This window comes from Alligator mississippiensis, chromosome 1 (genome assembly GCF_030867095.1).
Source record: "Alligator mississippiensis isolate rAllMis1 chromosome 1, rAllMis1, whole genome shotgun sequence".
NCBI classification, from domain to species: domain Eukaryota; kingdom Metazoa; phylum Chordata; order Crocodylia; family Alligatoridae; genus Alligator; species Alligator mississippiensis.
Window position 1 is genome coordinate 168590591 of NC_081824.1, and position 13471 is coordinate 168604061.

General features: G+C 51.5%; 1 protein-coding gene across 4 annotated transcripts; it reads left to right on the forward strand.

Annotated features, from left to right (window-relative positions):
* The first annotated feature begins 2 nt into the window (after nucleotides 1-2).
* On the forward strand, nucleotides 3-13028 carry POLH (DNA polymerase eta). Of its 4 annotated transcripts, none has more exons than XM_006276359.4 (10): nucleotides 3-418; nucleotides 498-632; nucleotides 717-946; nucleotides 1820-1989; nucleotides 4776-4879; nucleotides 6017-6136; nucleotides 6990-7113; nucleotides 9051-9116; nucleotides 10486-10658; nucleotides 12052-13028. In XM_006276359.4, the coding sequence occupies exons 1-10, from the start codon at nucleotides 3-5 to the stop codon at nucleotides 12914-12916; spliced, it is 2403 nt and encodes an 800-aa protein (XP_006276421.4). In that variant the 3' UTR covers nucleotides 12917-13028. The 4 variants fall into 4 exon arrangements, with proteins under 4 accessions (XP_006276421.4, XP_059572644.1, XP_019356108.2 ...); XM_019500564.2 differs by having other exon boundaries at nucleotides 79-341; XM_059716661.1 differs by lacking the exon at nucleotides 498-632.
* The last annotated feature ends 443 nt before the right edge of the window (nucleotides 13029-13471 follow it).

Here is a 13471-nt window from a genome sequence, read left to right on the forward strand (position 1 = left end):
GCATGTGCCAGGGGTCCCACGCGAGAGCCATGCGCATGCGCAGGGTTGGCCAAGCGGCCGCAGAGAGGAGCGTGGTGGGACACGCTGCGCCTCCACGTCGGCTCCGCCCCCTAGCTGCCGCCCTGAGGCGGTGCAATTCCCCACACGGGAGGCGGGGAAAGTGTGAGACTTCCGTTCCACCAGAACTACCGCTCCCAGCGTGCCCGGAGGGGGCGGGGACTCTATTTCCCGGCGGGCGGCGCAGCCGTTGCCTGGGGCTGGCGGTTCGGCTGCAGTTAGCCATGGCGCAGGGGCAGGAGCGTGTGGTGGCGCTTGCAGACATGGACTGCTTCTTCATGCAGGTGGAGCAGCGCCTCGAGCCGCGGCTGCGGGGCCGCCCTTGCGCCGTGGTGCAGTACAACCGGTGGCGCGGCGGCGGGTACGTGCCGGTCGTCCCCCCCCACCACGTCCCGCCGGCCGGGCCCTGCGCTCACCCCCTCCCCTCCCCTTCCCCCCAGGGTCATCGCCGTCAGCTACGAGGCACGCGCGTTCGGCGTGGCGCGGGGCATGTGGGCGGCCGATGCCCGCAAGCTCTGCCCCGACTTGCTGGTGGCGCGAGTGCCGCAGGCGCGCGGCAAGGCCGATCTCACCAGGTGAGTGGGGCAGGGTGGGGTGTCCTAATCCCAGTCCTCATTCGTAATCGAGGGTGGGGCTGTCCTCCCTCCCTTCCCCTGCAGGTACCGGGAGGCCAGCCTGGAGGTGATGGAGGTGATGTCACGTTTCGCCGTGATCGAGCGGGCCAGCATCGATGAGGCGTATATGGACCTCACGAATGCCGTGCAGGAGAGGCTCAGAAAGATGCGGGGGCAGCCTGTCCCTGCAGAGCTGCTGCCTACCACCTTCATCCAGGGCCTGCCTGATGACACTGACGCTGCAGCAGCACAGGGTGGGAGCACAGACTGCAAAGGTACTGCCAGCCTGCTGGCAGGTGCTGCCTCCTTGCCCTTGCTTTTCAGCTTGGTTTTTGTGGGAAGGCGAGGTAGCGGCCTCACAAAGTAGGAAACTCTTAAGGGAAGAGAAGCCAGGCCATCTGTAACCCAAGGGACAGAGAAGCAGGACCAGGTGGAAGGCAGTTTGATTGTGGCATTGCAAAGAGGATCTCAGTTGGGGCTGGGTCTCTAAAGTGTCAGAGCATCTGCTTGTCTGGCCCTTTCCCTATTGTCTTTCATCCCTACCTGTTCTGTGGATGATAGCACGTCAAACCTGGTGCCAGAGTTCACGTACAGACTGCAGCTCCACTTCCAGGGGAAAATTTTCATCCGTGGGCTGGGACTTGCTTTAAAGATGACCCTAGGGACTTCATCTGTATTGAAGGAACTGCTTGGGAGGACTGTTATGCATTTAGATATTTTGCATATCAGATCAGGGGTTATGTATTGGTGACTATTTAAAGCCAATTTTAATTTTATTTTAAGGTATTCTGCAGTACAGGCTTGCAGCTAAAACTTAACAGCTTTATCGTATTAGCTTCCCCTTCTCTTCCCCGCTGCAATGGGAGAGCAGTTGTCAGTTAAATTATTTAGAGAGAGACGGGTATTGCCTTCCCTTTTCCAAAGCACACGCAGGATTTCTGCCCAAGTATGCGCTTCAGGTTTAGGAAGCTTGCCTTTCTTCTGGATATTAAGGCACAATGACAAGAGTATGTGGGCACTGTTCATTGGGGTTTGCTAAAACCAGCACCCTAATTTGTGGGGAACTAGAAATACCCGCTGTGATCTTCTCCGGTTGTGTGTTTGTTTTTTTTTGTTTTGTTTTTTCTGTGTGTGTGTGTGTATTTTAGAGGAGCTGCGGCAGCATGGCTTGCACCAGTGGCTCAGTTCCCTGCCTTTCGATGACTCCAGCTGCCCGGACCTGCAGCTGACAGTAGGAGCAGTAATTGTGGAGGAAATGAGGGCAGCCGTAGAAGAAGTCACTGGTTACAGGTGCTCGGCTGGGATTTCACACAATAAGGTGCGGGTCAGTTGATGACATAACTGGTCCAAACAATAAAGTCTGCACAGGTTGTAAAGTGCCTGACAGTCAGTGCTCCTAACTGATGGGTATGAGCAGGGTGAACATCCTGGCCAAACATGGGCATACCTACTTGAGAATAACACTAAGCAGAGTGTAAGGAATATGTGTCCAAAAATGTGAACTCCTAAGAGGAGCTGGATTCATTTACTGGCTGGGGCTTCTTTTCTTGCTGTATTCCAAGCAGTTTGCTCGCTATAGAAAAGGCCTGTGAACCACAGGAGTGTCCTCTTGAAATGACTTGCCTTACGGGAGTCTTCTTTCCTGAAAGCAGTGGACAGATATTGTAAACTTGGGAAGTTTTTTTTTTTTTGTTTTGTTTTTTTAACTGGTATAAACCGTTCAGTTAGATGAGAACAACCCTGCCTCAGTGTCCTGCCTTTGTGCTCTTTTCACTTGCACCCACAAACATAGGGTGAGTGAGACTGCATTTCCTTAGACTGGCTAACCTTCAGCTAGGCAGATACAGCTTGAGGTGATGCACAGTAGACTGCCAGCAGCAGCCACAGGAACACTTCACACGTGCAGCCAGGCGCAAAGGGGAGCAAGCTGTTACTTTGCAGCAGTAGCGGGTTTCCTGTTGCATGAATTATTTTACACTTTGCTGGGTAATGTCTGGCTGTTGGTTTGGTTGTTGACAGATAGGGTTAATTGTGGTTAGTTAACTAAATAACTTTACAAGTGAATAGGAACACTATCTGGAACATGAAGCGAGCAGATGTAAAGAATAGTTATGTGCATTATAATAGCCAGGGCCTGATGATCACACTATACTGCTAAAAGAACTACCGCAATCAGTATATGAACCACTAGAGCAGTGGTGCTCAACCTTTTTAGATTTGAGGCACGCATCCAGAACTCCTGTGAATTGAGCAGCCCCCCATTTTAAAAGCTGACATCTATTATAGTGCTTACCTCCTTGCAGAGAAGCTGTGCAGTGGGGTTCAGGGAAGAGCTGGACAGGGACTGAACCTAAGCTTATCTGCTTGTCTCCTCACACTTTGAAGCACCCCTCACAGTATCTTGTTGCACTCTTCAGTGCCCCAGCACCCTACTTGAAAATCACTGCATTAGAGGTTATTTATTTATTAAACCATCAATCCCACAGTGGGCAGATAGGGTAAGCACTTGGAGGAGAACAGCATGCATTTGTCAAAAATGAATCTTGTGAAACCAATTTAAATTTGCTTCTTTTCATAATTTGGCCTAGCAGGTAGGGGAAAATTGGTAGATACGAGATTCTGACTTTAAGGCTTTGATGCTGTCCCCTGTTGCAATCTCATAAGTAAACTACAGTGATATAGATTTAGATGATTTTATCTTGTGTAGGTGTGTGAATGATAACTACTCTGAGTGGCATTTCAGCCAGTGTTTTGGTGTCAAACTAGGGGGGGCATTTATAGTGGGTTCTCTAGATGAATGTCCTGGATTTGGTACTATTCAGTATTTTTATTTAAGATGGGGACAGTGGAGTAGAGAGTGCACTTACAAAATTTAAGGAAGTCATGTTGAGAGAGGTGCCCAGCATTTTGGAGGGCAGGAATGGAATTCAAAATGATTTTGATACATTGGACCAAAATTAACAAGTTCAGAATATCATAATGGAAGGGACTGTGCTAAGAAAGAAGTCAAATGCATGCATACAAAGTAAACAATAAGTGGTTAGGCCACAGTACTGCAGAAAAGGTGGGGCTCTAGCAGACTGGATTGAATACAATCTGGCAAGGCAATGCAATGCTGTTGCAAAAAAGACCAATCTTATTCTGAGTGATGTATCAAGATGAGTGTCACAGGCAGTAATTCTGCTGTATTTGATGCTGGAATACTTTGCCCTGTCTTGTGGATGACGCATTTAAAAAAAAAAATGTAAACAAGAATCCACGGGAGAACAGCAAGAATGGCAAAACTTTACGTTTACAAGACTTTGACTCCTGAGGAAGAGTAGAGCCAAACCCGGTTCATTCAAAAGAAAAGAACTGAGGGGGAACACCAGTTTTCCAGTATGTAGAAGAAGGCAGCAAGTGATTGTTCTTAATATCCAGGGGCAGGATGAGAAGTAATGCTTTAATGTGCCACAAAGAAGATTGAGATTTAAATATTAGGAAAATCTATAAGGAGTTAACCAGCAGTACAGGCTACGTAAATATGTTATGGAATTGCCATCATTAGAGGTTTTTTAAGAGCAAGTTAGTCATGGATGGTCTTGATATACTTGACTTCCTCATCTTGATGATTTCTTGATCTACCTCTCTGCTGCTGACCTTAGTGACAAGACTAGCAGTTGCAGCTAAACAGAGCGGAGAAGATGGAAGAGGAGAGGCCCAGAGAGAGAGATGTGGTCTGGTGTAGGTAATAGGACAGAAATGTGGCAGTTGCTTTTGATGTTCTAGCACAGCTTTCTGATCAAAACTCAACCACCCACACTGTGCTCTAGACCCCTGCTTCTCTGTGACAGTCTAAAGCAGGGCTCTGATCCTTCCCTTTCAAAGTCAAAATTTTGCAGGTTCCAGCTCAAGCTTAGCTAGCACAGTTCAGACCTGTGGGTAGATAGCACCTGAGAGTAGAGTGTGGTGGAAGCTGAATCTTATCCTTCACCAAGAACATGAAGATAAAGAAGCCTTTAGCAGAGTTGGCTACACCATTGGGCAGAGTCCTTTATAAGCCTGTGTTCCTCTGAATGTGCAGGGTGCACAATAATGGGCTTTCCACCCTCTTCCATGTTCCAGGTACTGGCAAAACTGGCCTGTGGGCTGCACAAGCCAAACCGCCAGACACTAATACCCCTGGGACGTGTCCCGCAGCTCTTCAGCCAGATGCCCATCAATAGCATGTAAGTAATGAGGAGCTACCTGCTTTCACTGATCCCAGGGCTCAGGCGGAGCTGGTTCATGGCAGGTAGAGTACATCCATACCTCTTTCTGCTGCTATCTTGCTCTCTGGGTTCTGTACTTGCTTTTATAAAAAGCCTCTAGGTGACCTGGTTGCCAAGATGTATGCTTCAGTTTGGTTTTCTCTGTTATGGCTGCCTACATGCAGAACTAGAAGAGCGCACAAGCGCAGATTGCCATGTTCATCTCTGGAACTGCTCAGATGCCTAGTGATAATAACATGGATGTCTGAAGTGGTTAATTTCTTGGTGCTTATTAAAGCATGTCAGGAAGAAGAGGAAGGAGTTTCACTTTTGAAGATCTTCAAGTTCTGATACCAAGAGCAAAGGAGATGCCAAGGAGCAGACCCATCAAGGAACCTGCTAGAGTCCATGAGGGCATTACCGTTGTCCCTTCCTAATGGTGTAGCTAACCTTGAGAAATTCAGTGGGCTGTACAAGCCCCTGCAAGTGGAAATTGAGCATGAAGAGCCCATAGGTATATTCATATCTGAGTAGTGGGGAGCTGAGTTCCAGCAGCCCAGCGAACATGCATGATGATCACAGCCCACTAGTAAGAGGCACATGGGTGGTGCTTGGGGAAGTACTGTTCCTGCTTTCTGCAGCATGACTCTTGGCGAGGTCCACATGAAACTGCTATAATCTACCTGCTGCAGGGAGAGGGGAAGGAAGGGGCAGTTCATGCTCATCTAGGAAGAACTGCAGGAGGTGGTCCTCAAATCAGAGGTTAAAGGCTATGTCTCTTAAAAAAGAAAAAGGCGAGGGGAGGAGTTTGAGGTCTGAGTGCAAGGATGGGGGAGTGGGGTCTATGTGTTCTTAAATACCATGGGGGTGCTGACTTTGTGCTTTCTCTCCCTGGGTGGTTTGCCATTTCCTGTGCAGCCTTCTTTCTGGCTGAAGCTGTTGCTGAGCCATGTTCTTGTGAATCATGTTGCTTTCCCCTTTGTCCTCTAGACTTTCCAGGCAGTACTGCTCCCTCAGCTGTCCTGCATCCAGCTGACTAACCAGCGAACAGCTGAGGACTGAACACACCCTTCATAGCATTCAGGTGACAGCTCTCTTCTGCATTCTCTCTTGCAGCCGCAACCTAGGTGGGAAGCTGGGCGCCTCTGTCAGTGAGATCCTGGGGGTGGAGTACATGGGGCAGCTGACCCAGTTCAGCATGTTGCAGCTCCAGACTCACTTTGGAAACAAGACTGGGTAAGTGACTTGCTGCCTTCAAGGGCAGGTCTCAGGAGGATATGAAGACTTTGGTGCTGCCAAAGTGGCGGGGAGCTTTGGTTCTGCAGGCATTACTGCTCAGGAAGTCTTCTGTCTGAGCCTTCAGGGGTTGCAGTGATGCAGGGAGCATGCTCTGCCTCGCTTCAGTTCTTTGCAGGTGCCTGGTGCCCTCACTTAGCTCCCATCCAACTTGCCCTGCCCCCCCCCCCCGCCCCCCCCCCCCCAATCTGGCCATGGGGTGCAAGCCATTCCAGGGGCTCTGCCTAAGCTGCATAGCAGGGGGCATCCATGGTGGAGTGGGAGGCAGGCAGTGCACAGGCCCATCATACAGGAAGGAGCCTCTGCCAGTCTTGAGCCTGAAGCCCCCATCCTGGGTCAGAGCTGTGCCACAGAACTTCCAGTCTGGTGAACCCTGCTGCATCAGGAGGGGAGAAATTCAGAGGACTTAAGCAATAATTGGTGTTGGGTGTTGCTTCCCAGCTGTTATGCAGGTTTCCTGCTCCTGTGTAGCTGTGACATAGGTGCCATAGTGATTTATAGCTGAAAAATGGCCAAGCTGAGATGCAGCTAGCTGTATCATCTGTATGAGGGCTGATTCTTACATCACCTGTCCTGTGACTTGTATGCTGCCTGCCTAGATTAGCTTGGGACCAGGACATCTAAATAGCTGGTTGGATTTAGGGAAGGAAGGAGTCCCTATGCTGTGCCTACATGCATTGTCACACAGCTATCCAGTGCCCATTTCACAGGTGTGTAGAGCCCTCCCTGGGCAGATGGTCAGTGCCCTGAAAGATGGAATGTTATCATTGCAAACCTCCTGTGTGACTTTCAGGTCCTGGCTCTATGATATGTGCAGAGGGATTGAACATGAGCCTGTGAGACCCAGGTATTTGCCCCAGTCCATCGGCTGCAGCAAGAACTTCCCCGGGAAAACAGCTTTGGCTACTCAGCAGCAGGTAGGAGAGCAGAAGGCCTCCTGAGCAGAAGTAGAGGCGGAGGGGGCTTTTGTACCCCTGTGCCAGCTGTGGCTTCTTCCCTCCCTCTTGGCATGTGTTGTGTGTGCCAAAGATCAGCCCTCACAGTGTCTGGAAATCGGGCTCTGGGGAGCCTGTGCAAGAACAGCTAGGAAACATTTATGCCCTTCAGGCCAGAGGAGAAAGGGTGTCTATTGGCATTTAGACTTCAGAATGCTGAATTGTACAAAGGTGGCAAAGGACATGGGTGATGATAGACATTTCTGGCCCTGATCCTCTTTACTCTGCTTTTTGAGGGGAACAGGCCCAGGTGGCCAAGGCCTGTTGTGCATAACTTTACATTCTCTTTGGCATGTGTAGGATTTGTCAGTAGGATCCAAGACCTTGTAGCTAAGTGTGAGGTAGCTCATATCCTGTAGAGCCACACATGGCTGGTCTCCCAGGGTGAGGGACCAAGTCCATAAAGTAAAGTCATTAGGCTATGAGTCCTGTCTAAGGAACTTGGGAGCCTTCGGATTATTATCCCAAGGGGTGGTGCTGATGCCGTCTCTCTGGGGTTGCTTCCTGTTTATCCCATGCTTTGGGCACTTTTGAAGCATGCATGCAGTATGTGGTTTAACATGGACATGTTCCCATGCAAATGCCAGGAAAAGGAAGAATTTCCTGAGCTGAGCAAGTCTAGTCACTAGAAAGGCTCCTTGACAATAACCTGTCTCTGTTTTTGCCACTGGATGCTCTCATGCTGGGTTTCTTGGACTGTGGTGTGTGTGTCGTGGGTGGTGTATGAGCTTGAGGTTCTACATCTGCACCTTGCATCCACTCTTTAAGAACTTAGTACTTGTCCCAGTAAAGTTTAGTGGGGGAGGGATACTGCCTTTGCTGGAGTTTAACCAAGGCAGGCTGAATGGGAACCTGATGGTGCTGCTGAAAGGCTCTGGGTGAAGTGTCCCAGCTGCTACCATTATGAGGCCTTTGTCACTTCCCAAGGGGGCTTCAGGCTCCTGCTGCAATGGAGCATTAAGATGCCTGGACAGAGGGAAAGTCCTCATGCAAGTGCAGTAGAGTGGGTGATGTTTGTCAAGCAGTAGACTCAACTTTTTGTGAATCGCCTAATGCTGGGCTGGGGAGCATCATGTCTCTGGGCCAGGTTGGGGAGCCCTATCCCTAAGCACCCAGATGGTGGAGCTGCACAAAGCTGAGCTCTTCACCTTCCAAGGTGTGGGTTCATATGCAGACTGGTGACATCACCATAACAGAAATCCCCCTTCTTCCTTGTAAAGAGTAGAAACAGTGCTTTTAGCATCTCTGGGATGCTTCACTGTCATTGCCTTTCCCTCAGGCTGAGGGATTTCGCTGTTCCTTTCAGATTCCCAGTGCTAGCCTGTGCTGCATAGTCTGGGATGCTCTAACTCGGTGATTCTCAACCAGGGTGCCACAGCATGCTGGATTGTCTTGATCCTTTTAGGGGTGCCAAATGTGATTTGTGCAAATGTGATTCACAAGATAAGCCCAGAAATTTCAAATAGAAACCCATATTTGTGGCTTTTCTGAGTTCCTTACAGCAGAAAAAACAGCTCTATTATTTTTCTGTAGTCAAAAAAAAAAAAAAAAGTGAAAACTAAGAGCAGACATTTTCCACAGGTCTCAGAATGTTGAGAACCACTGCTTCTGGGTTGCAGATGCATTTTTGACAGAATCCCAACCCCTTCTTCCTTAGCTTTGAACTTCCAGAAGTTTCTTGCTCTTTAGCTTGTCAAAGAATGAATTGTTGAGCCCAGTCTGGGATGAGCTCTTCTCCCCTTGGTTCTGGCTGTGGCAGCAACTAAGTAGAAGGAGGGGAGGGGTCAGGTCCTATGATCAGTTGTGTGCGTCTGTCCATCCCTAGGACTGCATCAACTGCCATTGTGTGCTACTTGCAGGTGCAGCACTGGATCCTGCAGTTGGCCTCGGAACTGGAGTCAAGACTCGGCAAGGACAGGAGCCAAGTAAGGAGAGGCCTGATTCCAAATGTTGTGTGGCTGGGCCAGAGGCATGTGCTATCTTTGCAGCAGGGTGTGACATCAGGCTCTGGTAGCAAGTGGCCATGGAAACAACCCTGCATTCGCATGCATTGTGTTGTTGACTGAAGAGATGAGGAAGGCCCTAGGCACAGCACTGGTGCCCTCACCTTCTAGAGCAGTGGTCGGCAATCCCTGGCACACATACTAGAGCATGGCATGTGAGGCCATTTTACTCTGCACCACAGCCAGCCCAGGCTCTGGGTAACTGCCACCAGCCATGAAGCCCGGGCAGCTTACAGCAGGCGGCTAGGAGGCTGCAAACCCTGCTGCAAGCAGTGGCTTCCAAAGCCTACAGAGCCTGGACTGACTGTGGCAGGCAGTCACAAGGCTGCAGACAGCTGCACCAGGGTCCAGAGCTCCAACTGGGCTCTGTGACCGGCTGCTGTATGCACGCCTCTGGGTGAACAGTGGGGGAGGGGGACCAGGGTCTCCAGGGCTCTGGACCCCAGTGCAGCTGTTTACAGCCTGCGGGCCCCTGGGCTCTGTGGCAGTGGTAGCTGCATGTGTGCCTTGGGGTGCACAGCAGGGAAGGGGCTGGGGAAGCCCAACTCCGGCCCCTCCCCTGCTGTGCACCTCGTGGTACACAAGCACCCACCACCAGCAATGAGGATTGCCCCCACACAGCTCCCCACAGTCTGCCCCTGGCATCTCAAGTTGAGGCATGGGTCGAGGTTGAAGTGTTTTTGGAACTCTGGTAAAAAATTTTGCCAACCCCTGTTCTAGAGGGCCTGGCCCCAAAATGCTGCTGAGCTGGAAGGTTGCTGTCCCCTGCTCCATTGTTGAGTGCAAGGGTCATGGTCACCTGGGAGTGAGTGTGCAGATACTGCCCAGGCTTCTTCCTGCTGTGCAGCTTGATCCTGGGACCTGCCAAGACAACTCTGCCAAGGCCTCTTATAGCATAAGAAACTCCCCAGTGGGTCAGACCACAGGCCAATTAGCCTAGTATCCTGTATCTCCCAGTGGCAGCTTTGTAAATAAACAGGCTCCTTATACCCTTGGCAAGTGAGTAAGCTGGCTCAGCCCTGTGTGCTAGGTTGTGGGCCTGAGCTGTGGACCTGCTAGCTCTCCAGTGTTGGTGAGGATAGAGGGAAAGTAGGGGTGAAACCCTTCCTCTGGCATGATGTAGCTGTAGCAGCTCCTGCCACGTTAGGTGTTCACACACTGCCGCAGTGACAGATGGCAGCTTGTCTTCCTGGGATAGAGACCTCTTGGCCCATAGTATGAGCAAGCTTCTGGCATTGCCAGCTTTGCCCTCTAGGTGTCATCCATGTTACAGCTGCGTCCTCTCCCACAGAATGGCCGCATAGCCAAGCAGCTGATGGTGAGCATCCGCATGCAAGGTGACTTGAAACCCCACGGCCTGACGCGGTGCTGTGCTTTGGCCCGCTATGATGCCCACAAGATCAGCACTGATGCCTTTGCGCTCATCCGGAACTGCAACATGGCTGGAGCCCAGCAGGCTGCATGGTGAGCGGCTTCAATTCCCAGCTACTTTGCTGCTGCTACTGCTGGGCAGAGGTTCTCTGCCTTGGGAGGGGTAACAGACAGAATAGCAGGGTCTTGCTGGATACAGGCAGGAACAGGAACTGTTAGAGCAAGTAGGGAACAGAGCTGGGACATGCCCTGTGTGTCCTGCACCTGTCTGCAGGAGAGCACTGCCCCTATGGAAGACGCATCTTGAGCATTATTCTCACTTAAGCCTCTTGACCTTGCAGTGCAGAGCTCACTACAGAGCTGTAGCCAGGGGCCTCACTGCCATTGAATCTGTGTGCTCCAGGGTGTGCTGAGTGCCCAGCTCACTAGTGTGGCTGTAGCATCATTTGTGCTACACAAGGGAGAGCTTGTGCTATAAACCTAGGGGACAGAGGGTTAAAGGGTCACAGGATGGGCACAAAAGCACAGTCTCGGGCATATCACCCATGTGTGGTTTTCTTCCTAAGCGGATAAGTGGGGCCCAGCTAGGACAGCTGTGCCTTGGGCTCAGGTGGAGATCCAGGCACTTGAGCACAGCCTGGCCTGTGGGGATTGCAGCAGCTGCTGCAGCCTTGGGCAGCACTAGCCCTGGCTGGGCTCCCTCTGCTCCTGTGAGTGAAAGGCCCAGCCTGATTTTAGTTGTCTTTTTTGGGGTGTGGGGCGAAGAGGAAGGCAGTCCATTTTGCAGGCTGAAGGGACACTAATGTTTTATCAAACACCACCAGACCCAGCTCACCATAGACCAGGGGCAGGCAGTCTGGCCCGCGGGCTGCATTGGGACTGCAGCAGACTCCATTTCCCAGCAACCCCTGCTGTGGCTGGTTTCCATGGAGATCCCAACAGTGTCAGTACTGTGACAGCACTGGACCAGGGTTTCCATAGAGACCAGCCCCAGCAGCACTGGCTGGGTATGTGGTAGGGCAGGCAGTGCTCCAGGGCTGGGATCTTGTGGCAATGACAACATAGTCCAGAGCTGGGGCAGAGCTGTGATCCACTGTCTGCACACCCTGGGCAGGGGCATGCAGGCAGCGGATCGCGGATCTGCCCCAGCTCTGGACCTCGCTGTCACCACTGCAAGATCCCAGCCCTGGCTGTGGAGTAGCTCTCTGCCGCTGGGGCTGGTCTCCATGCTCTTACAGTGCATCTGCTGCTGGGGTCTCTATGGAAACCAGCTGCAGCAAGGTGGCTGGATTCCATTTCCCACCAGCCCCTGGCCATCACCTGGATCCACCGTTTTGCCCACTCCTGCCTTAGACACTTTGCCTAGCTTCAAGCAGTCCGCAACCTGTGTTCTGTGCCTGCTGAAACTTTGTAGCTTTAAAGCCTGCCTTGGCTTTTGCTCCTGTAGCCAGTCTTCGAGCTGTTACTAATCCATTTTTCTTCACAGGTCCCCTCCACTTACAATGCTACTTATGTCTGCAAGCAAGTTCTCTGAAGCTCCCACCCTCCTCCCTGCAGGCATTGCCACCTTCCTGACCAGTGAAGCCCCAACAGCTGGTGCCACAGCACCCATCAGCCCCAATGCTAAGTCCCTTGGGAGCCCAAGGAAAGAGCCTGGCAAGAAGCCAGTGAATGCCATTGATTCCTATTTCCAGAGGGCAGCAGAGAAGCAGCAAGCCTGTGCTGCTGCAGGGCCCTGTGTACCTGTTGTCATTGGTGCAGGCTCATTGTTGCCTTGTCCTGATAGACACCAGGACCTAGAAGATCCCATCCTCAACACAGTTCAGAGTCCAGAAGCCATTGTGAAGCAAAGCCCCAAGGGGGGCAACTCTCCCTCTTCTAAGCCACTTCCCTGTGAGGAGTCATCTGGTACTGCAGGAACCTCCTCTGCTGCCCTAGTGCCCAGGACCACCCTGAAAGCAGAACCAGAAGCTGCTTCAGAACAAGCTGCTGAGTGGAAGGAGGGGAGTTTAGCACCTTCTTCTGGGTGTGGCCAGGCCCCCCACACTTCTCCAGGGGACCAGTTGCTCTGTGAGAAGTGTGGCCAGCAGGTGCTGGTTTGGGACCTCCCAGAGCACATGGATTATCACTTTGCAGTGGAGCTGCAGAACTCCTTCACAGAGCTCAGCTTCCCCCACACTTCCCCTGTGCGGACCAGTCCTTGTGCCATGCCGACCAGTCCTTGTGCCATGCCTCTCAGTCCTGCCAATGGCAAAAGCAAGCCCAAGACCCCCACAGGCTCTAGCATGAAGCGACGTAGACAGGGAGTTACCAGGACTCTGGACTACTTCTTTAAACGGCTGCCTCCCTAAGCCTGTGCCCAGCCAGGTGCTCCAGAACGATTTTAGAAGGAACTGATTTTGTTTTTTAAAGTTTTTATCCTTTCTGTCAATTTTTATCTAATAAATGTTTCTTCTCCCTTTGGCTGAGAACAGCTAGACCTGAGGAAGAAAAAGCAGCAGTGCCCCACCAGCTTTGCTAGGGGCTGTGGAGTTGCAGGCCCTTCTGGCCACTTCTGGGGGTGCTGGTGGAAGCGGTGCCAGGGTTTGTGTGCTGCTGCTGCAGAGTTTTGCACAAAAAGCAAAGAATGTTATCTTTAGTCTCTGTAGGCTGTGGTGTTTTCCCCACTTAAGATGGCATAGTGAGGCAGGGCAGGGCTGGGGCTTGCCTGTCATGTAGCCTGACATTGTATCCTTCTTAGTCATGTGCTTAGGCTACTGGAGTGGAATGGATTTTCCTCTTTCTCTTGGCTACTCCAGCTGACTAATGTCAGGACCCTCAGCACTGACTCTTGCATGAGGCAGGAGTTCAAAGCATGACAGAGAACTTGTGTGTAGATAGTGGCAGGAAACAGCTTTCTGCTGCAT